At 55.8% G+C, this 26,891-nt stretch overlaps 10 protein-coding genes across 10 annotated transcripts; 6 read left to right on the top strand and 4 right to left on the bottom strand.

The window, feature by feature from the left end:
* The first annotated feature begins 20 nt into the window (after positions 1-20).
* On the top strand, positions 21-921 carry F5Z01DRAFT_463624 (uncharacterized protein). Its single transcript, XM_046259935.1, has 2 exons — positions 21-381; positions 438-921. The coding sequence occupies exons 1-2, from the start codon at positions 145-147 to the stop codon at positions 714-716; spliced, it is 516 nt and encodes a 171-aa protein (XP_046121220.1). The 5' UTR covers positions 21-144; the 3' UTR covers positions 717-921.
* On the top strand, positions 922-1,821 carry F5Z01DRAFT_463625 (uncharacterized protein). Its single transcript, XM_046259936.1, has 3 exons — positions 922-1,168; positions 1,226-1,361; positions 1,422-1,821. Exons 1-3 carry the CDS (start codon positions 1,127-1,129, stop codon positions 1,706-1,708), a joined length of 465 nt encoding a protein of 154 aa, XP_046121221.1. The 5' UTR covers positions 922-1,126; the 3' UTR covers positions 1,709-1,821.
* Positions 1,822-1,934: 113 nt separating this feature from the next.
* F5Z01DRAFT_616965 (putative dihydrouridine synthase family protein) lies at positions 1,935-3,653 on the bottom strand (the record flags this gene model as incomplete). The annotated part of the gene is made up of 2 exons (XM_046260948.1): positions 1,935-3,458; positions 3,528-3,653. 2 exons carry the CDS (start codon positions 3,651-3,653, stop codon positions 1,935-1,937), a joined length of 1,650 nt encoding a protein of 549 aa, XP_046121222.1.
* A 731-nt stretch (positions 3,654-4,384) lies between these two features.
* On the bottom strand, positions 4,385-7,220 carry F5Z01DRAFT_463616 (uncharacterized protein). The gene is made up of 5 exons (XM_046259934.1): positions 7,046-7,220; positions 6,039-6,967; positions 5,028-5,952; positions 4,592-4,974; positions 4,385-4,536 (listed from the first exon to the last, which is right to left on the bottom strand). The coding sequence occupies exons 2-5, from the start codon at positions 6,834-6,836 to the stop codon at positions 4,489-4,491; spliced, it is 2,154 nt and encodes a 717-aa protein (XP_046121223.1). The 5' UTR covers positions 6,837-6,967; positions 7,046-7,220; the 3' UTR covers positions 4,385-4,488.
* Positions 7,221-14,859: 7,639 nt separating this feature from the next.
* On the top strand, positions 14,860-15,742 carry F5Z01DRAFT_671737 (carbonate dehydratase; the record flags this gene model as incomplete). The annotated part of the gene is made up of 2 exons (XM_046264729.1): positions 14,860-15,314; positions 15,367-15,742. The coding sequence occupies 2 exons, from the start codon at positions 14,860-14,862 to the stop codon at positions 15,740-15,742; spliced, it is 831 nt and encodes a 276-aa protein (XP_046121224.1).
* Positions 15,743-16,887: 1,145 nt separating this feature from the next.
* On the top strand, positions 16,888-22,378 carry F5Z01DRAFT_464013 (putative AAA family ATPase). The gene is made up of 3 exons (XM_046259938.1): positions 16,888-17,132; positions 17,217-20,126; positions 20,177-22,378. The coding sequence occupies exons 2-3, from the start codon at positions 17,319-17,321 to the stop codon at positions 22,103-22,105; spliced, it is 4,737 nt and encodes a 1,578-aa protein (XP_046121225.1). The 5' UTR covers positions 16,888-17,132; positions 17,217-17,318; the 3' UTR covers positions 22,106-22,378.
* On the bottom strand, positions 22,260-23,336 carry F5Z01DRAFT_671739 (uncharacterized protein; the record flags this gene model as incomplete). The annotated part of the gene is made up of 3 exons (XM_046264730.1): positions 22,260-22,931; positions 22,991-23,178; positions 23,246-23,336. The coding sequence occupies 3 exons, from the start codon at positions 23,334-23,336 to the stop codon at positions 22,260-22,262; spliced, it is 951 nt and encodes a 316-aa protein (XP_046121226.1).
* A 208-nt stretch (positions 23,337-23,544) lies between these two features.
* F5Z01DRAFT_464008 (thioredoxin-like protein) lies at positions 23,545-24,786 on the top strand. The gene is made up of 5 exons (XM_046259937.1): positions 23,545-23,682; positions 23,740-23,818; positions 23,873-23,913; positions 23,969-24,443; positions 24,490-24,786. Exons 1-5 carry the CDS (start codon positions 23,649-23,651, stop codon positions 24,560-24,562), a joined length of 702 nt encoding a protein of 233 aa, XP_046121227.1. The 5' UTR covers positions 23,545-23,648; the 3' UTR covers positions 24,563-24,786.
* F5Z01DRAFT_464062 (dihydrofolate reductase-like domain-containing protein) lies at positions 24,436-25,526 on the top strand. The gene is made up of 3 exons (XM_046259940.1): positions 24,436-24,443; positions 24,490-24,922; positions 24,977-25,526. The coding sequence occupies exons 2-3, from the start codon at positions 24,791-24,793 to the stop codon at positions 25,445-25,447; spliced, it is 603 nt and encodes a 200-aa protein (XP_046121228.1). The 5' UTR covers positions 24,436-24,443; positions 24,490-24,790; the 3' UTR covers positions 25,448-25,526.
* On the bottom strand, positions 25,526-26,805 carry F5Z01DRAFT_464031 (ubiquinol-cytochrome C chaperone-domain-containing protein). The gene is made up of 2 exons (XM_046259939.1): positions 26,244-26,805; positions 25,526-26,188 (listed from the first exon to the last, which is right to left on the bottom strand). The coding sequence occupies exons 1-2, from the start codon at positions 26,626-26,628 to the stop codon at positions 25,605-25,607; spliced, it is 969 nt and encodes a 322-aa protein (XP_046121229.1). The 5' UTR covers positions 26,629-26,805; the 3' UTR covers positions 25,526-25,604.
* Between the last annotated feature and the right edge of the window lie 86 nt (positions 26,806-26,891).

The following is a 26,891-nucleotide window of genomic DNA, read 5'->3' on the forward strand; positions in this document are numbered from 1 at the left end:
ATCATGCCTTAATGGTTGAGGCAATTCTCCCGCTTGGTGCTCTGTTGGTTGGTCCAAACAAGACGCAGGCGCTTGTCACAGTGAATGCGATTCCTGGCCAACAGCCTCACAAGGGCACCGACGGTCAGCTCAGAGTGATCTCACATGTTCGGGGTCGCCTTGACCTTGACCTTGATCTTGAGCTTCACCTTCGCCTTCACCTATGATCCCCTCAACCATCACTCCTCAGCAAAGAGATCAGCCATTCCCACGCAAAACATTCACCATTCGAACTTTTGCTCGCAAAAAGCTCCGTACCACTCACAGACGAGCGTGGCCAACTCGACGAATCTGCACGACATGGAAGCTCTCGTCAGGTGGGCGTATGGCGCACTCCGCACGGTTCGTTAGGATTCAACTCTCCGCAAACAAAGTCCAAACTAACATGGTCTTCTCAGCTACTCGAAATCATTGTCAACAACCCTACTACTGCCGTGGCTCTCGATGTGCTGTCCTTCTTCCTTTCAAGCCTGGTCTACACCCCCATCCTAAGGATGATTGGCTTTGGCACGGGCGGCTATGGCGATCTCATTTTGAACTTGCTCGTCCGGGTGTGGCTGTCATCGGCGGGTTCATCACGTATCTTCGGAACTACACAGCTTAGGCGGTCGATTCTCGTTAATCGGCTAGATCACGGCAATGGTAGTCTGTGGAATACATCATGGGCACCGAGATAGACCTCATGAGGCAATGAAGGCACAATTGTCTTCTCAAACTCATCCTAGCACTCTTCTCATATGGCCACCTGTGACAAGAAAAGATGTGACGCCACACTCGCTCTCTTATGTTGTGTAGCAATGATGGCATAAGGCGTGAGACCCCCCACCCTTATACCCTGTGACACCTTGTGCTCAAGTCATTGCTTGACATGGAGAGTCCGTAGTCCAGTCCTTGAGTGCCGCCGGCGAGAGCTACGGTGCTGCCACAGTGAGTACCATCTGATCGGCCCAGCCCTGACTGAGCACGAGGGCAGGGTTCTTCCACGCGCATCAAGCTCACTCTTCTCTTGTTATTCTCTCTCTTATCACCACACACCAACCTCTACACTCTTCTTGATCCTACCTTGTATCTTCTCTTTTCGCACAAGATGCAGTTCCCTATCAACGCCACCAAGCAAGCCTTCCAATACGTATGTACACAATCCTCGCCTGTGAAACCTGTCATCCATCTAACCTCGTCGGTCCAGACCGCGGCCTACGTCGCCGCAAACCCAGGCACGGCTGCACTATACACTGTCGGAGGCATTGCCATGGTCGCTCCGGGCGTCTTTGTGGCTCTCGTCCTAGGAGCCGTCGGCTTCACTGCTTCAGGGGTCGCAGCTGGTAAGCCCACGAAGCCCTTCCCTTCTGGGCCACGATACTGACGACCTGGTTCTTACATAGGTTCCACTGCTGCTGCCTGGCATAGCTCCATCGGCGCGGTAGCGGCCAAAGGTTTTTTTGCGACGCTGCAGAGTGCGGGCGCCGGTGGCTACGGTCTCGCCGCGGTGAATGGCGTTGTCCAAGGCGCTGCTGCAGCAGTCACCGCAGGCACGTCGGCGATGCAGTGGGCCCAAAGTGAAGAGGGAGAGAACGAGGAGGAAACGGGGGAGGAAGGCCGAGACGAAGACGGAGACGAAATCGTACTCGAAAAAATCGAAAACAGGATGGAGAATGGTACCAGCAAGTAGCTGTCAGCATGTATTGCTTAGCAGTGTGCGGTACTGAGGCTGGACGCTGAGCACAGTCCGACGGACAAGAGTGTCAGATGAGAGAGAGCAGCCATAGCCTGCAGAAGGGAATCAAAGCTCAAGGCTCTGATATGCCCACGGCACCATAGACCTGGGTCTCTCATAGAGTCCGTTCCACTTCAGGTCACTCCCCAAGCCAAGGCAGTGCCCTTGTTGCCAGATCACATTACCCAGCAACCAGCTTGTCTCTTGCAGCGAGATCCTTCTCTTGCTCCGTAGTTGCGCCGTCCTTCTTGATCTCCTCCGCGACAGCAGCGTCGGCAGGCTTCGGGGTCGTATCCGCAGTCGTCTCCCCTGACGTGGCCACGTTCACCACAGCAGGCTGCTTCGTCTCCTTAGGAGTGCCCTCGACTTTCATCTCCTTCTTGCTGGGTCGGATCGCCCCCTTTTTCAACGCCTCGCTCGGCAGCGGCCGCACAATGGGCTGGACAACCCACCACGGTCGTTTGCACCTCTTCATCGTCGCCACCGAGCTCTCGCCCTCCACGCCGTCGTCCTGCTCGTACAGCGCCTTCACCTCGTCTGCCCAGCTCTGTCCGTCTGTACGCTCGTACTCGACAAGACCCCTGGCGACCGTCCGCTCGACGGCGGACAGGACCGCTTCGTAGCCTGGCATGCCCTTGCGCGAGGACTTGGCCAGTTGGTCTCGGATATCGGTATGCTTCGTGACAAAGTGCCGCAGCAGGTGGAAGAGATGCGCCTGGACGCCGGAGAGGTTGGGATTCGCGGGGGCGTTCTTGTTGTTGCTGTCCTCTTTCCTCCTCTTCTTCGCCGGGGGCTCCTCCGCCTCTGCCTCCGCCTTGTCCTCCTCCTCGATCCAGGCCATGTCCTCCCCCGGCATGAAGAGTGGCCGTCGCTTGGGCGGCTCCGTCTCTTCGGCGTATTTGTGCAGGATGTCCAGGTACCGTCTCATGACGGCGTCGACTCGCCAGCCGCCGTTCCCGTCTTTACCGCGCCAGTACTCTCTGCCCTCTTGCCCTTTCTCCGGGGCTCGACCGAAGATGGACGGGTCGCTCAGGTTGCCCTCTGCGCTCATCACGCCATCGGCACCCGTGGCCTGCAGACATTGTTCAATGTCCGCCCCCTGTAGAATGTTGCCGTTCGCAAACAGCACCGTCTCCTTGGGCAGACTGTCCCTCAGGAATCGGATCATCTCCCAGTCGGCCAGTCCTGTGAGGTGCCCTTTTTGTTCCCTCCTTCTCCCATGGACCGTCAATATCGAGGCGCCCGCTCGGAGAACATTTTGCGCATACGCCAGCGTCGCCTCCTTTGTCTCCAGGATGCGAATCTTGGCGGTGACGGGAATCTCCAGCTCCTTGTACAAGGTGTTGATCAGTCGAAAGATCAGGTCCTGATCCTCCTGGAGAAATGACCCGTAGTGACCCTTGCGCGCGATGCCCTGCGGACAGCCCAAGTTGAGATCGACCGCGTCGCAGTACGGGGCAGCGTGCCGTGCGGCGTGGAGGAGGTGCTTTGGATCGTTGGCGCAGAATTGTACAAAGAGAGGTCGGTCGAGCTTCGGGTTGCCGTCTAGCCAGATGTCGTCGGTCCCGGGTCGTGTCGCTTGGAAATGGGCGTGTCGATACTTTTCCGTCTCTTCGAAGAGTCGTGCGTGGAACATGGGGGTGTACGCGAGAAGGCTGCTCTGCTCAGCCTCGGGCAGGAAGGATCTCGTGAGCATGCGCCAGGCCTGTTCTGGTCAGCAAATGCTTGTTTTGCCGCATGGCGGTCATCCGCAGCCCCTCGTGGGTTTGCTCACAAATTCAGACTGGTCTACCATGGGCGCTACAATGTATTTCGGGCTGCCAATGCTCTCATAGAAAGCGCGTCCATAGAGCTTCGCCTTGCCGGGGCCAGCAGGCGCATCCTTTGGTATACTGCCCATGGCTGCGAATGATCGTCGAAAGGTGATTTGGAAAGTTGGTCGATAAGAAGCGAAAGGAATCGAGGAGAGGCGCGCGCTGCGTCCTCGCATAAGGGCAAAGTGAGCGTCGATCTGCAGCAAGGTTCGAGCACCGGTGGTGGGAACAGTCGCTAATACTGTGACGTATACTAATCAGACGTGGAGTCGATGGAGAGTGAAGAGACAGAAAAAAAAAAACCACCATCGCGAAGATGAAGTTCTGCAAGGCTGACGGTGGGACGGAGCTACCATTGGTGGGGGGGTGAGACCCCATAGCGCCGCGCCAAAACCACGAGGCTGAGGGATCAGGATTCAGGCATGGCGCCAAAGTCCCTTAAAGGCTAATATTTAATAAAGGGCCCAGTCCAAGCCAGGCACATTCAGAATCCCACGTGCCCCTCTGTTTACATCACCGAGGGCAGTCCTTGGCATGCACGGAGTGGAATGTAGTTCACTTCTTCACGAGTCAATCATACTGTTCATGCGTGTCTGTGTTCCATTGATGCATCCATCCAAGCTCATATCACGGACACCGTCGGTAGCTGATACGATGCTGGTCTGCGTGGGGTCTATCAACCGTCGGCAGAATCTGGCTGCGCCGGCTTTCTGATATTAAGGAAAATCGCGACCCTATAGTCTAAATCCTCCAGACATGTGTAGAAGCACAGAGTGACAAGAACGCCGCCGCACCTTACTATGCTGTCCCTGAACGCCTCTTTGAATATGAATGTGATGTGTACATGATCTTTGCGCGCTTGACTCGATGCAATGATGCTCTTTGAAGTGGTCCCTCGCAGCAGGACGTGGCTGTCTAGCATTAAAAGAAGTGTGTATAAATCTTGGAGTTTTCGTGGACTTCCATCTCCTATACAATGTCAGCATGAGCGCACCAGACGGTGGAGGAAGGAGGGGGTGCGCACCATCTTGAATGTGTTGAGCTCTTCCTTGATTTGCTGCGCAAGCAATGGAGTGAGGCGGTTGCACGTTGCGACCTCGCCTCGGCGATCGTATTCTTGAGGCGGCCAAGTGTCATGAAAGACAATACGCTGCGAGAACTTGGCGGAGCGCTTCAGGCTGCCCTGGGGAGTTCCAGGGGCGCTCTTGGTGTCCTGTCGGAGACGGAGGGCCGTCATGAAGTAATCTTCGTTGCCCAACGCAACCGATCCAGTGCGGCGGTGGCCCTGAGCCTCTTCGTTGGGCGTGCTGGGAGCGCTCGAGTTGGGGGAGTCCGTAATGGCAGGAGGGCTCGTCAATGTCGGCAAGGCATCCACTGGGCGGACGGTAGGGCTGGCAGAGCCGGAACCTGTTGAGCACATTAGCAATTTGCGATGAAAGGAATGCATTCGAGACACTCACGCTTCAGGATGCCCTTGCGAACTGCCGCGAGAACTTCAGCTCGGTCCTTGTCGCCGCCGACAATGCTCTTGCGCGAGTTGGAATTGTCTGTGCTCGAGCTGCCGGCGCGCTCGTGCGTCATCTCCGGAAGTCGGTTCGCGTCGATTGAATTTCGCTCGAGATGGGGGAATGAATCGCTGCCCTGCGGGTCGGCAGTGACGTTGACACGCTGCGTCTCCGCCTCCACGGTGACCATGGATACGGCGGCCTGGCTGCCTTCTTGCGAGACGGGGCCGTCCGCTGGCGCGACGCCGATCACAGACTTGGGACGGAAGAGACCGGCCAAGTTACGCGTGCTCTTCTTCATCCCCCGTCCCATCTTCCGGATCATGATGGAAGCCGAGGATGCCGTCGACGAGATGGACAGATTGTCAGTGGAGCCACCGAAGAAGCGTCCGCCGTAGATGCTGCTGCCAATTCCGGCGGCCTCCTGTCTCTCTGCAATCCTCGCTTGCTCCGCATCGTAGGCTTCGTACGGGCTCGGCTCCTTGTGCAGTCGGGATGGCTCTGGCTTCTGGCCGGCGCCGGCTTCTTCCTCGACTTTGCGCAGCTCAGCCGCGCTACCAAAGGAGAACGCACGTCGAAGTCGTGAAGTCTTGCCCTTGGGCTTGCTGCCCTTCTGGTTGATGGCAGCAAGCTGCTTGGCCGCGGGCGAGCTCAGATTGGCGGTGTTGGGGGCAGCGCCGTCAGCGGACTCTGCTCCCATGGTCACCGGCTTTGACAGTGGCGACGGCGTCGTAGTACGCTTGCCAACATTCGCAGACGAGTCCCGGGGAGGAACGTTGATCTGTTTGGCAGACTGTTCCTGCTTCGGCGCATGTCGAGCATCGTCACTTGCAGCTGGGGAGGGGTTGGAGGTGGGGACAGGAGCACTGCGGTTGGCAGACTGTGAATGCACATATTGTTAGTGATACGAGCTCAACCCCGCGCCTATTGGACCACGCTTGGTCATCGTGCAGAAGGATCACATACCGAGGGTCGCGAGTGATTGCTGCGCGATGAGTTCACACTTTCCGTGCTCCCACTGCGTGAGTGGGCTGCGTTGTCCAGACCGGGCCGCAGAGCGCGGTCGCTCTGTTGACTCGCCATTGTCTCCATTCCATGCATACTCCTGCGTCGCAGCCCTTTTTGGTGGTTCTGCGGAGGCAAGTGCATGTCATCCATCGAGGTACCAGGGATGGTCGCGTAGAAGCTGGTGGGTCGGCTTGTTGCTGTGTGCCGCGGACTGTTTCCAATGTTGTAAAACTGAGCCGTGTTTGGCAGGTTGGAAGTGTTTGGCAGGTTTGCACTCTGTGATCGGTTATGGCTGTTTCCTTGGTTTGACGGCCTCCGATATCTATCCGGGGTATTCTTCGCGGGACCAGGTATGACTGTGGGTTGAGGGCGCGACACGGAAATTGCTTGCCTGGCTTGCAGAATGGCAGTATCATCACGAGTTCCGCCTTGGCTCGAGTTTGTTACCGAAGGACCATAGTTCGGAAAGCGGTGGTGGGTGACGCTGGGATCGTACTCTGCCGCGTTCATTCTGTAAGGTTGGTTCAGAGTCGGCGTGGTCTGAAAGGCGTACTGCTGAACGGGAGTTGAACTCCCACGGTAGCCGGTGAAATTGGTATTGCTGTGGTAGGAAGATCGAGGTGCCTGGTTACCGCCATATTGGGGAATGGGTTGCTGTTGTCCTGAAGGCATCCTTCCAGTAGCAGACGTCGGGCGAGTCTGGAGCATGGTAATCGTGGCTGTCTCGGGTGGGTATGTTTGGACCAAAGCGGCCATAGTTCGAACCGCAAGGCAATGTCACAGAAGTTCTGTTCGGCCGGGAGTGTAGTGAATTTGGGTCCTGATGAGCAGCTCGCTTGGATGCAGTGGAAACTCGGATGGGCACAAAGACGACAACGCGGGTCGATCTGACAAAGATGTTAGAGACGTCCAGACAAGACTCATCGCGGAGGGCGGAGCCGTGCAGTGCCAAATGGATTACTCACCTCTGTGACGGAGATTCAACTGCTGGATGCCCAAGAGAGTCTCTTGTCGGTTTGTATTTTTTTTTATTTTTTTTGTGTTTCTTTTGTATACGTCCTTGCGAAGGATGGTATAATGTCCCTGGTGTGAGGACGCCAGCGGCCGTGGGAAGGAAGGTCAATCGCTCTGCTACAAGGGGATGCTCGCTGTTACCACGTGCAGCCTCGTAGACAAAAGCAAACGAGTCGAAAGTAGAGTATGAGAGGTACAGAGAATCAGTGAAGATGCCCCGTGCCCTCTTGACGTTTTCGAAGGTAAGAAAATTGGTGGATGCACTGATGGGGTCGGTGCCAAAAGCACGCGTTGTGGAAATCGATCGAACCGGAATTTCGGTAGCCAGCAAGAGCTTCGAATGGAATTGAGCTCAGCAATGGTGGTCGTAGGCTAGCGAGCCTAGTTCTGACTACGATCTGAGCAACGGCAGCGTGTGCTGGTCGAGGAGAGCTCAAAATGAACGCTTCGAGATGCTGAAAAGGGGGTTCGAAAGGCCGGGCAAGGGACGCCAATGGGGGACCTGTGGCGGAGGACAAGAGGAATTACAAGGGAAAAGGGGCAAAGGTTGGGATGAGGGGCAAGAGAAGGATAGGGAAAGAGGCGATGTGAGGAGATTGTGGATAGGAACAACAACGAGAGAGCACCTCAGGCAAGAAGGTGAGAGGGAGACGACGACAGGAGAGGCGACTGGACTGGAGGCAAAGCAGGAGAATCGACGGACAGATTCACTGGATCCAGTCCCCAACCAGAAAGGCCAGGCCACCCAAGCTCCCATGTCCTGTGGCCCTTGCTCCACCACTCAGGAGAGAATACGGGACCTCTTGGCCCCGGAACAGCGCCATTAGCGGGCGAGGCACAAGCATTTGCAGCAAAATGGCCTAGAACCGAGCGTGGGGCTCCATGTCCATGCATATCAGATTCCAGGTAAAGTGTCGCCGGGGCGCGGCAGTCCATGTGCTCCCGGCGTGATAAGGGCTTCCACGTTTCGTTTCATCCAACAAGCATCTTATCATGGTCTGTCGCAAGCCTTTTCACACTAATCAATCTTTAATTGTTTGGACAAACGATGGCAAGAGAGGAACTGAGGGCGTCGACATGACTGAGAACGCTGCACGCTCGTGTTGCTGTCGCAGGGGAGGGCTGAGGAGCCCGCTGATTGGGCCAAGATCACCCCACGGCATCAAGTCGACCTGCGCTAAGATTGAGGTGTCCGTTCGACCCTTGCCTGCATCACAGATCATCTCCAGTTCTGGCATGAAATTCAACGAAAACCCCGTGCGTGTGTGTGTGTGTGTGTGTGTGCGTCTACAAGTACTCACCAAAGGGATCTAAGAATTCACATGACTGTCTTTCAGTGCCAGTGTTCGGGTGACCAGAAGGAACGGCGAGGGCTTGTGCTACATGCGCTCGATTATCACAAGCCGACGATGAATTCGAAGCCGACGGACGCGTCGCGCAGGACCTTCCCGTGAAGGACACACCTCCCATCCGAGCCGTACCACACACAATCCAAGAGCCGAAGTAGCCTGCGCTGACACACCAATGAAATCAGATCATGACCAGATAGACCGTACAAAGGATATTACACAGTCTTGCCAATTCAAGATACTTGTAGCCGTCGCTCCGTGGTGTCCCAGGGACATTTATCAGTTGGCGTTGCGAACCCCTCTTTGTGGACGCACCCTGGCTCAGAAGATGACAAAAACACTCAAAGATAAGGCAGCATGAAGCAGCACGGCGAGCTCGTTTACTTGTTCACGTATTCTGTGCTCGCGAGGAAGTTCTTTTCGCACAAATGGACACGCAATTGTTCTTACTCTGCGAGCTCGAGCTCGGACGACCAGCTGCGAGACGCGTGGATATCGGTTTGTTGCGGCACCGGATGCGTCGACTCGACATATACTCCGTCTAAAGTACGCCACCATCACAAACATCCGTCCACTAAATGCCTTAGAACGTGAAGAGCAGCAGGTGGACAAACTCAATTCCCTCTGCAGAGCCGCAACCATACATACATACAGGCTTGATGCAGGACGCCACTATCGGCCGACTTGATTCCGAGGGGCGAATTTGTCCAAGAAGGATCGGACTTGCCGGTGCACCATGTTGATGAGCTCGAACGCAGATGGGAGGTTTTGTTTGATTGCCGGATGTTTCGCGTCAATTGCCAGAGTCCAAATAAACTACGGATAGGACGCGATGAGAACGCGCTAATGACGCGACGACTGAGGGCCGAATGCGCTACGATCGACATGTGCGACCCCTAATCTAAAAAGGCAGGAACATCCCTCCAATCTCCACGAAATTTTCCCCCAGGTTATGCCTGCAGGCACCGTCAAATTGTCAACCAATTCACTCCCTTGCATGAAACAGTCTCACCGGGGATGTTCCAAGCGAGGACGCGATGGAATTTTTCACAGCACGTCGAACGCTTTGCAGCCGTGTACGGATAGCTGGCGTAAACAAAGGCCGCGTGTACGACGCGGGCCGGCGAAGCGATCCGAGTCGCCAATGGCGGACCGGAGTTGGGGCGGAGCTGCCTAGGCTACGCTAATAAGCTCGACTGTGGTCTCAGGGGCCGCCGCATGGACCTGGAGCAGCGAAGTCCCCCAAACTAAAACCTTCGGTGGGGAGGTCTTAACGTTGCAAAGTTTCTTGCGTATGTCGTTGCGCCAACAAAATTCGGGTGTCGGAGCCCGAGCACAGCAAAGCTTGTGGTCAAACATGTGATATTAAATGTTTGGATCAAAACTGAAGCAGCCAGAGCGGATTGAACCAGCGGAGGTGGCCATGTCTAGGGTCTTGGTGCCAAGCTTTCCTAGTTACCCTGAAGTTTGAACCTAGCGGACCCCAGACCTCGCGTCACTGCACCACCGGATCCGGAGCGTGCCGAAATAATATCAATCAGTGCGAACTTTGATCACTGATTGTAATTTGTGATAGATCGGGACTTGGTCAATGCTTTGCAAGTAGAGGAGGGCAGAGCTATGATCATGATTGCGACCCAATCTATTATTGTGTGGCTTGCGGTGCGGAATGAACGAATGCGAAAGCTGGTCATGAGATTTCATGTCGATGAAGCCGAGCTAGTCACTATCATAACGACGGATCCTAGCAACAAACCATTGTGAGAAATAGCACTGATAGGCTGTTAGCTTTGACCACACTCTCGACACGTTGCTGTTCAAATGCGGTATGTGGTACAGCTAGCAGCCTCGATGCAACAAGGTTGCACAGCAGCCGACTATCATAATGTCGGCCAATAACGCATGATTTTGTCGAATTCCCATGCGCCCGAGTCATTATGTTTGTAAAATCCCATATGTTACTCGAGTTCTGGTTCCACTACATACCTACCGCATGTACGAAGGCGAATGGGGAAGGATTTTGTACTTTTGGTTGTATACTTACTCTCGATGCTACAGGTACGCAGCGGAACCAGATCTTGACTTTACTCCTTGTATACATGTATGGACTTGAGAGTGGTGGCTGGTGTCATTATCATTCCAACCCTGGCTGCTGTTGCTCATATCGTCCGTCCATGTCTGTGTGCATCCGGCGGCTCGCATCCTAAGCATGAAACGGCAGGGCGACATGCGCCGTCAACGCCTCACAAGGTCACTCAATCTCTCCAAATTGAGCCACCCAGATAAATGTGTGTTACTCCTATTTCCAGTTTTTATCAATTTGGCCATGCCGCATCCTTGGACATGTTGAGTTGATGTGGTGTTTTGCGTACCCTGCACGACAGCAAAGAACAGAACGATGGTCTGCCTTGGAAGTTATTCATCTATAGTCCGCACAAGGCTTCGATATGAGCTTCAATCAGTAAACCCATTCTCTAAAGGGTCATTTAAAGCTAGGTGGTGCCTCGGATGGAAAGTAAGTAACCGCAATATGAGACCAGCCTTGGAGATGTCAAGTTGGAAGTACGTTACGTGAATGTATACACGTATCTGTGCAAAGATACCAAGGCTACAATGCCCTAATTCATCTCAATTACGAGACTCTTAGTGATTCCCATTTGTAAAATGAGCCAAACATATCATCTCTTATATGTGAATACAATACATGCACATGCCATTGCTGGATGGACATCGGGTCACTCAGTATACATGTCTGATCACAAGCTCAGCAAACAAAAGAAATACCCCAGAATCTGACCCGAGGGCTTACGTAGATTTCTCGAGAAAAGAAGGCTATTTGCATGTTATTTATCATGTCTAGAAGATCCACCTCCAGCTGTGCACATTCCCCCTTTGTTGGCCGCCACGATAATTTGGCGATGGTATACTATAACGTGATGTTGCATGTTGGTCCACACAAGATCATTACGTAGGAAGATCCGCGTGATAAGGACACATATTCCCACTGCTCATCAAGAGGAGACCAACTCCAGAAGTACAGGCAATGTACATGTACCATCAAGGTCCCAGTGCCCCTTTCGACGACGCAGCAAGGGAGCCGGTAACCCGGCATCGAGCCTGCATATATTGATGATAGAATGGAATTAATCATTGGGGCGTCTAGGCGTCACCTGTTCTCCTCAGGCTACATATATATGCAGACGACTGGAGCCAGGCTCTTCATATGCTAGTGTTGTGTGCTGTCGTTCCTCGATTTCCTTCATGGTACTCGGCATCGTACCGCGCAGACATCCGGCCGATTTCGACAACAGAGACAGCCAATGACCAAATTTATCCCTCTGATTTCGACTTGATGCTCGGCTGGATCAAATCGACTTACGGCATGGCATGGCACCCGCCCACTCGCGTCCTCGGAAACACCGCGTGCTCATCATCGCCTGATCTTCTACAATCGATGTGTCTTCAGTGGCAACTGTTCTGAATGCGTAAAGTGGTGCTCGGAGACCGGTAGTATATACGGTATCACCATTACGATTCTACAACGACGCACTTATGACACCGCCAGCCCCGTATCTAGCGGCGCCTGAAGCGGTTGGACTAAACGTTGTGGCTGAACCGGCCTCAGCTCCTGCAATACAGGCAAGGCGAGGACGCGAGACATACGCAAGTGACAGTCAAGATCCCACGATACTCATGGTTTGGCAGAGTAGCGGAAGGGAGCATGCTGCTGATGCCAGTTTCGTGGAATCTGTCCGCCAAAAGACGACAGGCATATCTCACCGACCCTCTGCGTCCGTCCATGCTGGATGAACTGGCAGTGTTGCGTGCTGGAAGCTACTGCCAGGCCACATGCTCAAGTCGAGACTTGATGTCCTGCGCGAACGGCAGCATCAGCCATCTATGCACTCCTATAACTCTGGAATCAGAGGAAGGAAAACAGAGCAAACATGAAGAGACAACAACACCTTTCGAACAAGTCCGTTCGATTCCATCATACAACATGAAGGCAGCATCGCATCAAGCGGGTACACTCGGCCAGTATTGCATGTCAAATCTCGAACCCTGCATAGGACGCACGCTTGTTGGTTCGGCATTCGAAGAGAAAGCAATGCCAGCTCCTGATGGTTGAACATTTGTTCGATCAGTGTCAAGGGAGCCACACGGCATGACTCATCTTTCTTCATCTTCATCGCAACTGCGCCAGAGATGCGCCAAGTTTCCAAGCCATTGGCCTTCCGCCGAATCCGTGCTCAGTGCTTACGAGATATTGTCACATTCTCCCAGTGACAGCACACGGGATGAGCGGTGCTCTTGTGAGTCATCGTGCTATCAAATGGCTTGCTGCGGATGGCGTCGTCAACCCAGGCTATTTCATGATAGCTGCGACTTGGCAGAGATGTCGTGGACGGCTCAGATTCTCACCAGACCACGCTTCTTGGAGCGGGAGGCTTCAGTAATGCAGACCAGCCGAACGAGGCAGCTGACTTACGGAAGGCTGAGGAGCCTTGCTGCCATCAGCTGGAGAGATTGAGGCGCAGAATCGGCGTCTGATTTGCTGCCACCGCGGAATGCCCGCGCGCTGGCAGGCTGCAGCAGGAGTCTCTCCGTCACCAGGGCAGCTAGACTCCTACGTTATAGATGGAGGGCGGCAACTGGAGTCGTTGTCGTCAATGAAGCAAAGCACACGCGGTTGAGAGAGGTGGTGCGCCCAGGGACCAGCACGTGCGAGGATCCCCTGCTAATCAGCATCCCACAGACTACAGTCAGCCCGTCTGATTACGACCAAGCGCGCCCGCAGAAGCATACGTACAGGATTAGCATCTTGAAACTGACCGGGCATGATCAGCCACTGATCGGCCAGCGCGTGGACGGAATACTCGACTCACCTACCGTCTGGAAGACTTGTGCCCTCGTCCTATTTGGTCCATCAAAGAGAAGGTTTGGTGGTGAAGTTGGGCCTGGCTTCCGCTCTCCACTTTCCGTCCGTTGCCAAGACTTGACGGCAATGCGGCAACCAGGGAACGACATCCATCTTCTTGTTCCTCGCGTTACAGGCTCGCTGTTCTTGAGGAGAACGTTCAATTCTCCAAAGCCGTGTATCACGGCATTAGGAATCCAGCTCCACGCGGGTAGCTTAAATAGACTCGCACCGAGCTAACCGAGTACGTAATGAAATACAAAGCACGGATACTCACACACGTGTAACGGGTTTCTGATTTTGAAGCACAGTGAGACCACTACGTACATGTAATCATACGTAGTAGAGCCCTGATGAACCCGTCGACATGTGGGTGGTGGAACCGCTGCACCGAGTCCTGACTCCTGAAGGCTGACCATACGGTCCATACCCCTTTCGAGCAAAGCGGCCTACTGACCGTCACTGGAGATTGAGAGGATGGGCGTGCCCGTTCGTATGGCCGCTGAGCTTGTCAGATTTTCGCAGGCGTCCTAGACTAGCGAGCGCTCGCATGTCGAACTTTCAGCTGACCCAAAGAGGCAGCTCAGCTTGAAGTACGTATGTACAATGGGATTCACGCCCACGCGCGCGCGCACCGTGAACATGAACAAGGGTCGGGGCTCGCTCGGGAATATTAGGACTGTGACTTGCTGAAGTTCGTCTCAGGTATCGGAGGGGTAACTGCGATTCTGCATTGCACTCCGAAGTCCGAAGTATTCCATGATGTGACTCGTCGTATGACAGGAGTCACTGGACGCTGGACAGTCTGCCTGCACCTGCCAATGGCCATCGAAGAGGGCAAGGCTGTCTGTCAGACTGTCAATCAACCCGCGTTGAGCTCCATCCTGTCAGCTCCCATTGCGGCATTGTCTACGGCCTTTGGACCTTCTTTTTCCTCATTAGCTCGGCATGTGGCGTCTTGAGAGTATTCTAGCTTCTTCGTGCCACTAACCAAGTCGAGAAGGGTTCGGATGCGGGATCTTTGTTGTAATGATCTTTTTGGTGGCCTGAACTTTGCATACGGGGACGGTTGGGTGCATGTACCTCAACCTGCCTCACTGATGATTGCGGCGCTGGCTTGGTCTGACACCCATCCGTATCGCTTTCCGCTGCGGAGTTCCTTTGATACAAGAATTTGTGCAAGGTAGCATGGACATGGTCTCTTGGCGCCATGTTCCTGGTGGGCAATGGTTGTAAGCTTGACCGGGCGCTTGGATGATCCCGAAAAGCCCAGGAACACAGCTGCATGGCGCAGTACTGATGCCCCGGCACATCTGGCAGGATCATGTCGAATCTCAAAATAAGCTTAAATAGCATGCTGGTCGTCCCTGCTCTCTTTCGGCGGCTGTCCATGATTGCCAACGGCCTCTGCTTTCGGACGTCTAGACCTTCTTTGCGCCAGAGACTTGCTCTGTATCGGATACTCGACTCACTCCAGTCCCTTAGACACACTTCCACGATGAAGGTATTTTCCGTCCTCGCTTCCTCGGTATCCTTGGCGTCTGCCATGTGCCACTATGGCACAAACCTGATGCCTCGTGATGTCGGTCTTGAGCGTCGTGCCGATGGTGATTTTGGCTACGATGAGCTCCACTCCGCGCTTGAGTGGCACAGCATGAGCCCAAACAATACGATCTGCGCCATGGGCAAGAACCAATCCCCTGTCAACATCAAGACCGGCAAGTATGACGTTGCCGACGGCGCTTCATACAAGTTCGACATCGTCAACTACCCCCACGGCGCCGAGTTCCTCAACACTGGCCACAACGTCCAGGTCTTTGCCAACGGCTCCGCCGAGTTCGACGGCACAAAGTACAGCCTTGCCCAGTACCACTTCCACACGCCCTCGGAGCACCGCATTGGCGACGAGTACTACCCTTCCGAGGTTCACTTTGTCTTCCAGAACGGCAGTACGTCCCCCCTTCCTAGAAGCCTGACCAACACAGAGACACTGACATCGGCCCAGACGACCTTGCTGTTATTGGTTCATGATCGAGATTGCCGGCTCCGGCGACCACATCAACCAGCCCATCTCCAAGTCGCTCGCCAAGGTGTTGCAGATCCCCAGCGTCGGCGACAAGGTTACCACCGCCGCCCTCAACTTCGGTGCTCTCGAGCAGCACATTCGCAAGTCGGATGTCTACCACTATTCCGGCTCCTTGACCACCCCTCCGTGCGACGAGGGCGTCAAGTTCAACGTCGTGGCCAATCCCGTCTACATTGACGTCAAGACGTTCCGCAACACTAAGAAGGTTGTCAAGTTCAACAGCCGATATACACAGAATGCCCCTGGAGAGGTCAACCTCCTGGACTACGCTCGCATCGTCCTCGACAAGTCGTAAAGTCGAGTTCTTTGGATGGCGTGGCGTTATGGTTGGTTGAGTGTCGTTCCGGGCACAGTACGTACCGGATATAGAGAAAGCGTTGGAAAAGCCATTCATCTACACTTCAGTTGTCAGTTGTTTTCCTGGAACAGTAGACTCTGCCAAGTCGTTGGGGCCCTGGATGTGTAGCGTAGGAACGGCTGCCTCGTCTCGACGTCATGGTTTCCTTCACACTTTGGAGGTATCTCATTGCTGGAGGACGTGCAAAGCATCAACCACCGACCCAGAAAGGATCAGTCTGCCATGAGACGATGCTGTAACATCGGGCAAGGCTGATCGTCGGTCTCAGACTCTCAGGGTTCGATGCCCACTTGCAGAGGTCCACCCATGCTCGGACGATGCTCCCCGCTGGTTCATTTGGGGATGGATAGACTTTCATGTCGTGAGTGCCTGACATGAGGGCATCCTGCCTCCAAGACAATGTCGAATTCCTAGTCCAGACTCGAGGCATTGAGTATGAAAACAGAATAAGTGTCGTGATCTGAGCCATCCATGAGTTGAGTTGCCTCGAACACGTGAGAAGCGATCTGAAGGGATGCTTGTAAGAACCAGGGTGAGCTCCCTGCTGGCCTCATATATCAGGCACCAAAATTCGGAGCCGCCCCTCAGCCGTCGGCTCCGGGTGTAATCAGCCCTACGAGCTCTCGACGACTGCCGCATCAATGGCGCATGCCCATGGCGTCATTGGGATGAAGATCTGGGGAAGCTTTAAAGATCTTGAATTCATGGGTTGATGCCATTGCGTTGTAGTAGGCGACGACAAAGAGGTCATGAATGCCAAAAACGCGAGATGTAGCGATTTGAGACGGTCTCTGAGCAAATCGATGCGACTTTGCGACCAAACGATGCTGAATTTGTTGCGTTTTGGCATGTGCAATCCTTTAGACTTAAATGTCGAATTGTGTTCCAATGGCAGACAAGCGCAGATGCAGTTGCGCGCCCCTGGCAATTGTGTTTGTGGTGCGGCGCTTGGTCGTGGTAAAGTGGGTCAATCTGGGCGGAAAAAGCGCGGACCACCCAGTCGCCCGTCGGTGGTTGCCTGCACGTGAGGCCTTCTCGACCACTGAGAGCTCGAGAAGCGGATCTGGACCCAACCGCGACATCGACACGCGAAAACAGTCGACGCTTCCCTCAGTGTCCGTCCGTCCATCCATCATTAATACAAGCAGCACATCCGAGAGCTGCACACCCCACTCGACGAGTTCTGTTGCAGTGGTGGCTCAGGCTGTTGCAATCTTGACAGAGCGCCTATTCCAAGGTGCCCTTGTCGCGCATTGCTCAGCAGAATCGCGCTCCTTGCTGAGACACGCTGCGACCAGGTCTGGACAGGCCACTTACCTCCATCACTGTAAGTGAGGACAACTTGAGCGACTGGGTTCTGGCGATCGGTCGAGTTGAATGGCCCAGAGCCTCGTACTGACTCGTTTCTTAGCCCGTCATCTTTACTCTTTGTGCGGACGCCTCCTCAGCGGCCCGACTGATTGCGAGTATCCAACCTTGGACACACGCTTGAACCTCTGCACATTCCGCCACCATGTCGAGCAAACGAAAGAGGGACCTCGAAGTCTTCGACCCAAACAAGTCTGATTCTGACGATGAAAACTTTGACCCGACGGAGGCCCGGCCGCGCAAGACTTCTCGGAGGGCTCGAACGGGGTCCAAGAGAAGCGGGACGAAACCAAGAAGACGTCGCGGGTATGGCGGCTCCGACATTGACGAGGATGACGACGTGCTCTCCGACAGCGAAGAGGATGTATCCCTGGACGAAGAGGACGAAGAAGACGAAGAAGCCCCCAAGAACGCAGCTGGTCGTCGCGCTCGAAAAGCGGCAACGCAACGGACAAATTACGCCGAAAGCGACGACGAGAGTGACGACGAGCTGAAGCAAGAGGACGAAGCTTCTGAAGAAGTAGAAGCCAAACCAACAAAGAGGCGAATGGTGCACTTGCGAGTACCCCAACGCGCATCCACACGACGCACACGCGCTACGACCGAAGACGCCGATGAGTTCCTGGAGCTTACCAACTCTGGGAGGCACGCGCGATCGTCCAAAAGCAAGAGTCCCGAGACTGTTGCACGCACCTCACGCGCCTCACGTGCAGCCAAGAGCGTCAAGAAGGCTCCAGAACCAATCGAGGAGGCCACGCAAGAAAGCAGCCTTAGGGAGGTGAATGATGCGGACGAGCCCGACGAGTTATCGCAAGACCAAATCGCCATTGAGTCAAAGGAAGAAATCGACGAAGAGATGGCGGAGGCAAACGATGTTGGGGTGGAGGTGGGCGACGTAGACGCATCTAAGGAGGAAGTCACCCCACCGCCTGTGGCTGAGGATGACGAGGATGATGACGACGTGCCCATCACTAGAAGAACGCGGGCAGCCCGGGGCGCAGCGGCGCCGGAGGCAGGTGAATCGGATGCCGCGCCAACTGGGCGAGCTCGTCGTCTGACGAGGGGAAGAGGCGCGACGAAGAGGTCGGCAGCAGAGCCTAGTAGTGACTTTGAGCCAGGCGAAGATTCAGAAGATGCGCCCATGTCCGCCGGTGGAGACGACGATGAACTGGCCAGCCCCAATCCCAGAGGCAAGGCTAGCCAAAGAGGTCGCAGGTCTGGGCGCTCCTCCCAACACGCCGACGACGGATCTGGAAATGACGATATCGAGCTTGACGAGGATGAGCTCGAGGAAGAGGCTCGCGAATTGCGACAATCGTCAAAGGGCCGTAGGCGACGTGCACGACAAGAGTCACCCGGTATCGTCTATGGCGAAAAACCTCGCCGCAAAAGAGAGGCCGTCAACTACTTCATGCCCCCCGTCCCGCCCGCTATTGTCGAGGAGGACGAGGTGGATCCTGCGCCGACGCCTTCACGCACGCGTCGCGCGCGTGGAGCAGCCTCTGCCATATGGGAACGCAACCTCAACACCACATACGGTCCTTTTGGTGGCGGCGGCGGTGCCGGCTCGCTCCTCACCGGACCCTGGGGCACTGGTGCAGCCGGTGGCGTCGACTCGGACAGCAGTGATGACGAGATGATGCACCGTTCCAACGCCGCTGGAAATGTTGGCATGACGCCTGCTTCCGCTGCCGCTGGGGGCTTGGTCCCCGGCGGTCAAGGATTGGCTGATGCCACCCCGAATGTTGGGAAGATCAAGGACCGCAAGGCCCTTGCTGACGCCGATCCGTTGGGCGTTGACATGAGCGTCGATTTCAACCAAGTCGGTGGCCTCCAGGGTCACATTGACCAGCTGAAAGAGATGGTGCAGCTTCCTCTCTTGTATCCCGAACTGTTCACTCGATTTCATGTGACTCCACCGCGTGGTGTGCTCTTCCATGGTCCACCTGGCACTGGTAAAACACTGCTCGCACGTGCGCTGGCCAACTCGGTTGGCTCTGGCGGCAAGAAAATCTCATTCTACATGCGAAAGGGCGCTGATGCTCTCAGCAAATGGGTTGGTGAGGCGGAGAAGCAGCTGCGGCTCCTCTTTGAAGAGGCCAGGAAGACGCAGCCGAGCATCATCTTCTTTGACGAGATTGATGGACTGGCTCCTGTGCGCTCGAGCAAGCAGGAGCAGATCCACGCGTCTATCGTGTCGACACTGCTGGCCTTGATGGATGGTATGGATGGGCGCGGTCAAGTTATTGTCATCGGCGCGACCAACCGTCCGGACAACATCGATCCTGCGCTGCGCCGCCCAGGTCGCTTCGACAGGGAGTTCTACTTCCCCCTGCCGGACATGGATGGTCGCCGGGCCATCATCGACATCCACACCAAGGACTGGGGCTTGTCTGACCAGTTCAAGCGGTCGCTGGCAGTCCAGACCAAGGGCTACGGCGGTGCCGACCTGCGCGCTCTGTCCACGGAGGCTGCGCTCAACGCCATTCAACGCACATACCCACAGATTTACTCAACCCAAGAGAAATTGGTGGTGAAGCCGGAGAATATCTCGGTTCATGCGTCTGACTTCATGATGGCTGTCAAGAAGTTGATCCCCTCATCTGAGCGCTCGGCGACGTCGGGCGCTCAGGCGCTGCCCGACAGCATTGCGCCCTTGCTTGCGAACCAGCTCGACAAGGCCAAGGCAGCGCTCGATGAATTGCTTCCTCGGAAGAAGAAGCTCACAGCTCTCCAGGAAGCCATGTACGAGCAGCACAACGACGACGATCATGGCTTCGGAAGAGAAGCCCTCCACCAGGAGTTTGAACGGTCGAGGGTGTTCCGCCCCCGCTTCATCATCACAGGAAAGCATGGTATGGGCCATGGATATCTAGCATCGGCTATTCTTCATTATCTGGAGGGCGTCCACATTCAAAACTTTGATCTGCCCACACTCCTCGGGGATGGCAGGGTAAGTGCTCTCTTGCGGCATAGAAAGAATTCGAGCTAACCGGGCCCCAGCCCATGGAACAGGTCATTGTCGGCTTGTTCACTGAAGTCCGACGCCACAAGCCGAGTGTCATCTACATTCCCAACTACGATGCTTGGTACGCGACTCTGAGGGACTCACTTGCATTCATCACCTTTCAGACAATGCTTCGGTCTATTCCACCTACGGATCCAGTTCTTGTTCTGGCAACAGCCGAGGTTGAACAGCCGAGAGAGATGATTCGTGACTTTTTCGGCTTCTCTCGCAAAAACCACATGGAGATTGCGCCGCCGTCACCGTTGAGTCGCCGAAGGTACTTTAGCAGAACGCTCGAGTACATCAAGAAGAAGCCGGCCGAGTTCCCCGACCCGGAGAACCGCAAGAAGCGTGTGTTGGAGGAACTCCCAGTCGCTCCGCGAGAAGAGCCAAAGCCACCGACCAAGGCTGAGATCAAGGCGCTGCAGAAGAAGGACCATCAACTTCTCAACTCCCTCAAGATCCAGCTGCAGCCCATCATGGACCAGATCAATCGTCGATACAAGAAGCTCAGGCAACCCGTCATCCCCCAGGCATCGATCGAGTATCTTTTCGCCGAGGCCGACCCGCACTATGTCCGCGCCGACATTACAGAGCGCGAAAGCCGACCATACGAGATCGTCAAGGACAAGTATGACAATGACGTTTTGAGGGATACTGCGACGGGCAAGTGTTTCTACAATCTAGAGACGACTACGATTGAGGAGCGTCTCTCGAATGGATTCTATGCGCGACCGCAAGACTTCTTGTTCGATATCCGGGCGCTGGCCAAGGATGCCAAAGCCATAGGGGACAAGGAGCGCACTCTCCGAACCAACGAGCTCTTGACGAATGTGGAGGTTGACATTGCCACCATTGAGACCAACAATCCGCACGTCGATTGGGACGCCCTGTATCACCGCCAGGTTGAGAGAGCCAGGCAGCAGGCTGAGAAGGACCGGAAGAGGAGGGCGATGCAGTCCATTGTGGACAAGGTGCAGTCGGATCTGGGCGCTGGGTTGAGCAACGACAGTGACTCGCAAGATGCACCTATTCAGAGCGATGTCGTGCCCGGTGAACGCACAATGGCGAGGTTCCAGGTCAAGAGCCCGCCCCGCGATAGCTCCCAGGCCAATGCAGAGCAGGGGTCCACGAGCAATGACACTGTGACGCGTGTGGAAGGCGATGTGGAGATGAGTGGTGTCAACGACGACACGCAGGCCGCGTCCGAGATGGGGCCGCCGCCCAAATCGCAGACAGCCATGACCCAGATCTCGCAACGGTCCGCAGTCACATCTCTCCCCCCGGGTGTCTCGCCATCCGCCGTCATCAATGAGGCCTCGACGACCAAGACGTCCGATCCATCGACACACCGAGACTCGAATTGGAGCACCCAACTCACGAACGGCAACCACAGTGGGCAGCAGCCGAGTCGAATAGACGATGACGAGGAGGATATCCCCGACACAGCGCCGCCCATGAGCCAGGCCACTTCTAGTGGAGAGCAATGGCCGCACTCGCAAGCCCAAGCTCTGCGGGGCGACAATACGGGCATGGATTTGATGCTCAGTGGTAGTCCCTCGTCGTCGAATGCATACCCTCGTACGCCTGCCAAGGGCAGCATAGGGGCGCTGCTCAACGACAACCACACGGAGGAACAGCATCTGAGCCGCAACTCTGGGTCGTCGGCGTCGCAGCCGCTGGACATTGGCCACTCTGTTGACGAGTTCCTCATGGAGCTGACCAACAAGACGTCGGGCTTCACCATTGAGCAGCTCGAGCAGATCAACCGGGATCTGATGGACGAGATCTGGCGCAGCCGCAACGAGTGGAACAGGAACAAGGCCCTCAACGGCGCGACCTCTGTGTTCAACTCTACGATTGGGGACATTGAAGAGGCGGGAGGCATGCCGGACCTGAGCCAACGGCAAAACGCGGACGTGTAGGCGTTGGTATGAATGGTCTGGACGGCACGGGCTTGTGGAAAGATTTTAATAATCGGGTATCAATTTCTGGCGTTTGGGTCTTGACAGCGGCGCATGCAGGCATGCACACAGCATACATACACTTGCTGACTACTTGGGGGTGAAGACATTGCAATCACAGCTTACTCTTAGCGGAACTATCGTACCTCTTCCCCTCGTCATCCTGCTCTGCCACTGTGAGATCGGGAAGCTGCTGTGGCATGATGCGCCTCGGTGCCGTCCCGGGGACCAGGCTGTACTGATCAAAGTCGGTGACGCCCTGCGCACGGAGAAAGTCCTCGTCGAGCAGCAGCGCCCCGTTGACCTTGTCCCCGCCTGCCTTCAGAATGGCCAGGATGGCATCGCCAAAGATGGTGGCCTTCCTCAGGTCGTTGCGCTCCTCCGGGTTCACCTTTGTGAACTGCTGGGTGGCGGCACTCTCAATGGCGACAGCGGGCCAGAGGCTCGTGATGCTGATGCGTCCGCGCATGGCGTTGTCTCTCTGAATGTCCATAGCCAGGCCCTTGGTCAGGACGGACATGCCGACTTTGCCCATGGCGTAGGGGGTCTTGCCGCGGAAGAAGCGGGAGTAGATGGGCGGGCTGATGACGACGATCCTGGCCTGCCGCGCGGGCTCCTGCGCTGTGGGCGAGGCCAGCATGTGCGGCAGGGCAAAGTGGACGGTGGTGTAGAGGCCCGTGGGGTTGATGCTCTGCATGAGCTTGAACTTGGCGAGTGGGGTGTTCTTGACGGGGGCCCAGTGGATGGCGCCCGAGTTGTAGATGAGCACGTCGAGGCGGCCATAGGTCTGTTGGGGGTTTGTTCAGCCCGTGTCTTCATCTAGGAATGTGAGGGGATACTACTGACGGATATGGTCTGTGAGATTAATGACTTGATGCTCTCTTCGAAGCGAACGTCCACCTGGATGGCTGTGGCCTCGCCGCCTGCCTTTCGAATCTCGTTGGTCACGGTCGTGATCGTCGATGCTGGCGAGTTGGGGTCCGGGTCCTCCGTGGTCGTCCCTGGAGCACTGGCTGTCTTTGCAGCGACGACGACTGCGTAGGTGAGACCAGGGATCTTTTACAGGAGGGCATGCCTCGTCGATCAAGGGTCTTTACGTACCTGCGTAGTTGTTGCTTGCGAGCGAGAGGGCGATCTGGCGACCCAATCCTCTGGAGGCGCCGACGACGAGCGCAACAGGTTTGTCGGACATGGCCATTGTAACGTTTTTTTTTTTTTATTCCAACTACAATGATTAGACGATGCTACAGAGAGCAGAATGGGATACTCTTAATGAATGATTTATTAATCCAAAGCCAAGCAAGTATAACACGGACTCGGACGGAGTTATCAAAGTGGGTCCTACCTCGGCATGTCTGTCTGTGGGCATCCCCAGCTTCGTGTTCGCTTCCCCGGATTCCATCTCTCGTCTGGCATCAATCGCAATTTTGCGTTCGAATGACGCAAGAGATTGTCCAATTTGATCTTCTTTACCCTTAGAGAGGCTACAGTCTGGCTTGCCAAGATGGGCGGCAGAATCGATGCCTATGTCGACGTTGGTAAGCCATCTTCTCTCTCTGCACGTAGCCTAGCGAACTCAGCTAACAGTTGAGCAGCGTCGTTCTTCAGTTATGTTGCTTTCCAGGAGCTGAGACAGAATCTGCAAACCCTCCAGAGCCATGGCGTTACCGTCGAGTGGGTATATGCCTCTGACTTGGGTGGGCCATGAGGCTGACCTTTGCTGTGTAGATTTCACCCTGTTCTGATCGCGGGCGTCAACAATCTCTCTGGTACGTGCATACCATATACACCTCTCAGCCCGCAAAGGCCTCTGACCATGCAAAGGCAACAAGCCGCCATGGGTCGTCCCAGCCAAGGCCAAATACCTAGCTATCGACTCCCGTCGCGCCGCACAGCGTGTCGGCCTGACGAACCTTGCGACGCCCAAGGACTTTATGAAGATGTCGCTGACCATCTCGGCCCAGAGGGCGCTGCACTTCATCAAGCAGCACTATCCTCGGGAGGTACTTATCGCGACCATTGGGACGCTGATGGCGAAGCTTTGGACACCGCCACACGTCAACCTCACCATTGACGAGAACCTAGCGCAGGTGCTGAGCGAGGTCACCGATGGTGGTGAGCAGGGGAACAAGGTCTTCACACAGGACGATGTGGAGAGAATCATGAAGGGCCGAGAGGAGATGAAGGACAGACTCAAGGAGACGACGCAAAGGGCGGTTGAGCTCGGTGCATTTGGGGCTCCTTGGCTATGGGTCACCAACGACAATGGGAAGAGCCAGCCCTTCTTTGGGAGCGACCGGTAAGTTCGAGGCGACGGTCGGAGAGAAACAAACTGACTTGTACAGGTTCAATCATGTCTATGAATATCTGGGTGTGCCGTACCAGGATGTGGCGCTGCTGCCACCGTCCAAGTTGTAGTTTTTGCTTGCGCTTGAAACCTCAAGGCGCAGCAAACGTGATGGAACAAATTGGTTTGATCATTGATAAGAAGCGAATTGATTGCGATTTGTCTCTTGTCATGTAGACCGCCATAAATATACAGCGTTTGCCGCTCTAGACTAGGAGACCCCAAGCCGCTCCACCCAAGACCTCCAACCTTTGCCAACGTCTTCACCCAAGTTGTCCCAACCCATCCTCAACCACGCCATGGCGCCCCTCGAACTCACACTGATCGTCGCTGCGACGCGTCAAATGGGCATCGGCCTCAATGGCACGATGCCCTGGACCGGTCTGCGCAAGGAGATGGCCTATTTCCGACGCGTCACAACGCGCACTCACGTTCGTCATTCACCCGTCGTTTGATATGAAATCCAGAAACTTATACGCCGTCAGGCATCATCCGGGTCGCCGCTCAATGCCGTCATCATGGGACGCAAGACCTGGGACTCCATCCCGTCTCAGTTCCGGCCTCTCAAGGATCGGCTCAATATTGTCATCACGAGGTCGGCACCCGCACAGCCCCCCCGCGACGTCCTCGCCACAGAGCCCGTCAGGGTATCGACCTTGGACCAGGCGCTGGCGTATGCGCGCGGGCACGACATTGCTAGGGTGTTTGTCATTGGTGGCGCCCAGATCTACGACATGGCGGCGCAGAAGGCGAAGCGCGTGCTGCTAACGAGGATCGAGAGGGACTTTGAATGCGACACGTTCTTCCCTATCAAGCTCGAGGGTACGCAGAGCGCGGGGTGGGCTAAGAAAAGCCGAGACGACTTGAGAGCATGGACGGGAGAGGATGTCGAGGAGGATGGGCAGGTAGAAAACGACACCAAGTACCACTTTGAGATGTGGGAGCGAGAGGAGTAGGCAGTACGCAGTGTACGGTACGATACGGTACGATCTGCCTATCCAACCAACCCATGCCTGTGAAGAAGCCACGATAATGATACAACATGCATAGTATATGTATATATACAGGGAATTCCTTGATCCTCTCTGCACACAAATGGTACACACACATCACTCACTGCCCCTTGCCAACGATCGGTTCCGCCACGATCCGCTCCTTGACAGGTCCCGTGGTCGTGCTCCCCACCGTCGCCTTGGCCGTGGCCGCGCTGGCCTGGGCCTTGCTGGCCTTCTCGATGCCCTGCCAGAAGCTCTCGACGGGCAGGGCGAGGACCTCGCCGGCGCGCGTGGCAAAGGCCTCGTCGCTGACGCCCTCGAGGCTCTTCATACAGGCCCGCATCCAGCCGACAATGGCGGCCAGCGCGCGGGGGTCGGCGTCCTCGGCGCCCTTGAACAGGTTCCGCCACACGGCGGCGGCCAGGATGGCGTCCCCCTTGACCACGCCCTCGTCGTAGGCGACCATGATGCCGCGCCACTGGGTGAACATGTCCTTGAGGTAGCGCTGGCGCAGGGCGCTCGAGGTGATGTTGTGCTCGACGTGCATCTTCTTCTCGGCCTCAAAGGAGAAGTGGTCGATGAGCTGCTGGCGCCAGTTGGCAAAGGCGTCGCGGTCGAAGCACCGGATGCGCGCGTTGAGGAGGTACAGGTGGAGCATCGTGACGTGGGACCAGGTGCTGAACGTCGGCGGCATGTTGAACACTGCGATCCGGGTGGTTAGTATCCCCTGCTCGAGAGAGCACGTGGTGGGACGTACATGTGTGCCATGGGTTGCCCGGGTTGAGGGACTCTCCCACTTCCTCGCCGTCCTCGAGCTTTGGCACCTCATCCTGGTCTCGTAGCTTCTGGTTGATGCGGTAGTCTGCCACGGGGCCGCAGAACTTGTACAGGCGCTCCGTTGCGCCGACGACAAAGTACGGCGACGCCATGCCGCCAAAGAGGGCTTTGTGTTGGGATGTCGAGAAGAGCCTGGCATTCGCAGGCGCCGTAGAAGAGGAAGAGGAAGAGGAGGAGGAGGAGGTCGTCGTCGCCTTGGAAGCAGCTGTCGCGAGATATCGTTTCGAGGAGGGAGCAGTTCGTCCAGCGCGGGTGGCAGCGCGGACGAGGAGCCGCGCCTGGCTCTGGCAGTTCTGGCAGGCCATAGTGGGAGTGTGGGAGGCCAAGCGATTTCTTGCGCAGGATAATTGCCTAGGTCGGATCGTCGAGGATGGTTCGGATTGGCGCTGAGACTGGCGCTCACGTCATTATCGTGCTGGTCGAGCGAGTGAGGGAATCAATGGGCGAGACGGGAGTGCATGACAGCATCGACTTGTTGGAGTCGGTCGTGCAGAGAAATTCCATCGCAGGACGCGCGAAGGGACCGGACCCGCCCATGGAGCTCGATAGCCAATGACATTGCAGGGAT

The sequence above is a fragment of the Emericellopsis atlantica genome (genome assembly GCF_019669845.1).
Source record: "Emericellopsis atlantica unplaced genomic scaffold F5Z01scaffold_5, whole genome shotgun sequence".
Classification (NCBI taxonomy): domain Eukaryota; kingdom Fungi; phylum Ascomycota; class Sordariomycetes; order Hypocreales; family Bionectriaceae; genus Emericellopsis; species Emericellopsis atlantica.

Coding starts and splice junctions, on each gene's coding strand:
- F5Z01DRAFT_464013 (XM_046259938.1), top strand. CDS start 17,319: ATGTCGAGCAAACGAAAGAGGGACCTCGAAGTCTTCGACCCAAACAAG. Junction 20,127..20,176: donor CACTCCTCGGGGATGGCAGG/GTAAGTGCTCTC, acceptor ACCGGGCCCCAG/CCCATGGAACAGGTCATTGT.
- F5Z01DRAFT_463624 (XM_046259935.1), top strand. CDS start 145: ATGTTCGGGGTCGCCTTGACCTTGACCTTGATCTTGAGCTTCACCTTC. Junction 382..437: donor CGTATGGCGCACTCCGCACG/GTTCGTTAGGAT, acceptor TGGTCTTCTCAG/CTACTCGAAATCATTGTCAA.
- F5Z01DRAFT_463625 (XM_046259936.1), top strand. CDS start 1,127: ATGCAGTTCCCTATCAACGCCACCAAGCAAGCCTTCCAATAC. Junction 1,169..1,225: donor CCAAGCAAGCCTTCCAATAC/GTATGTACACAA, acceptor TCGTCGGTCCAG/ACCGCGGCCTACGTCGCCGC. Junction 1,362..1,421: donor TGCTTCAGGGGTCGCAGCTG/GTAAGCCCACGA, acceptor GTTCTTACATAG/GTTCCACTGCTGCTGCCTGG.
- F5Z01DRAFT_464008 (XM_046259937.1), top strand. CDS start 23,649: ATGGGCGGCAGAATCGATGCCTATGTCGACGTTG. Junction 23,683..23,739: donor CGATGCCTATGTCGACGTTG/GTAAGCCATCTT, acceptor ACAGTTGAGCAG/CGTCGTTCTTCAGTTATGTT. Junction 23,819..23,872: donor AGCCATGGCGTTACCGTCGA/GTGGGTATATGC, acceptor TTTGCTGTGTAG/ATTTCACCCTGTTCTGATCG.
- F5Z01DRAFT_464031 (XM_046259939.1), bottom strand. CDS start 26,628: ATGGCCTGCCAGAACTGCCAGAGCCAGGCGCGGCTCCTCGTCCGCGCT. Junction 26,189..26,243: donor GGGCAACCCATGGCACACAT/GTACGTCCCACC, acceptor CCCGGATCGCAG/TGTTCAACATGCCGCCGACG.
- F5Z01DRAFT_463616 (XM_046259934.1), bottom strand. CDS start 6,836: ATGGCCGCTTTGGTCCAAACATACCCACCCGAGACAGCCACGATTACC. Junction 5,953..6,038: donor GCAATCACTCGCGACCCTCG/GTATGTGATCCT, acceptor GTGCATTCACAG/TCTGCCAACCGCAGTGCTCC. Junction 4,537..4,591: donor AGCTCAACACATTCAAGATG/GTGCGCACCCCC, acceptor GACATTGTATAG/GAGATGGAAGTCCACGAAAA.
- F5Z01DRAFT_464062 (XM_046259940.1), top strand. CDS start 24,791: ATGGCGCCCCTCGAACTCACACTGATCGTCGCTGCGACGCGTCAAATG. Junction 24,923..24,976: donor GCGTCACAACGCGCACTCAC/GTTCGTCATTCA, acceptor ATACGCCGTCAG/GCATCATCCGGGTCGCCGCT.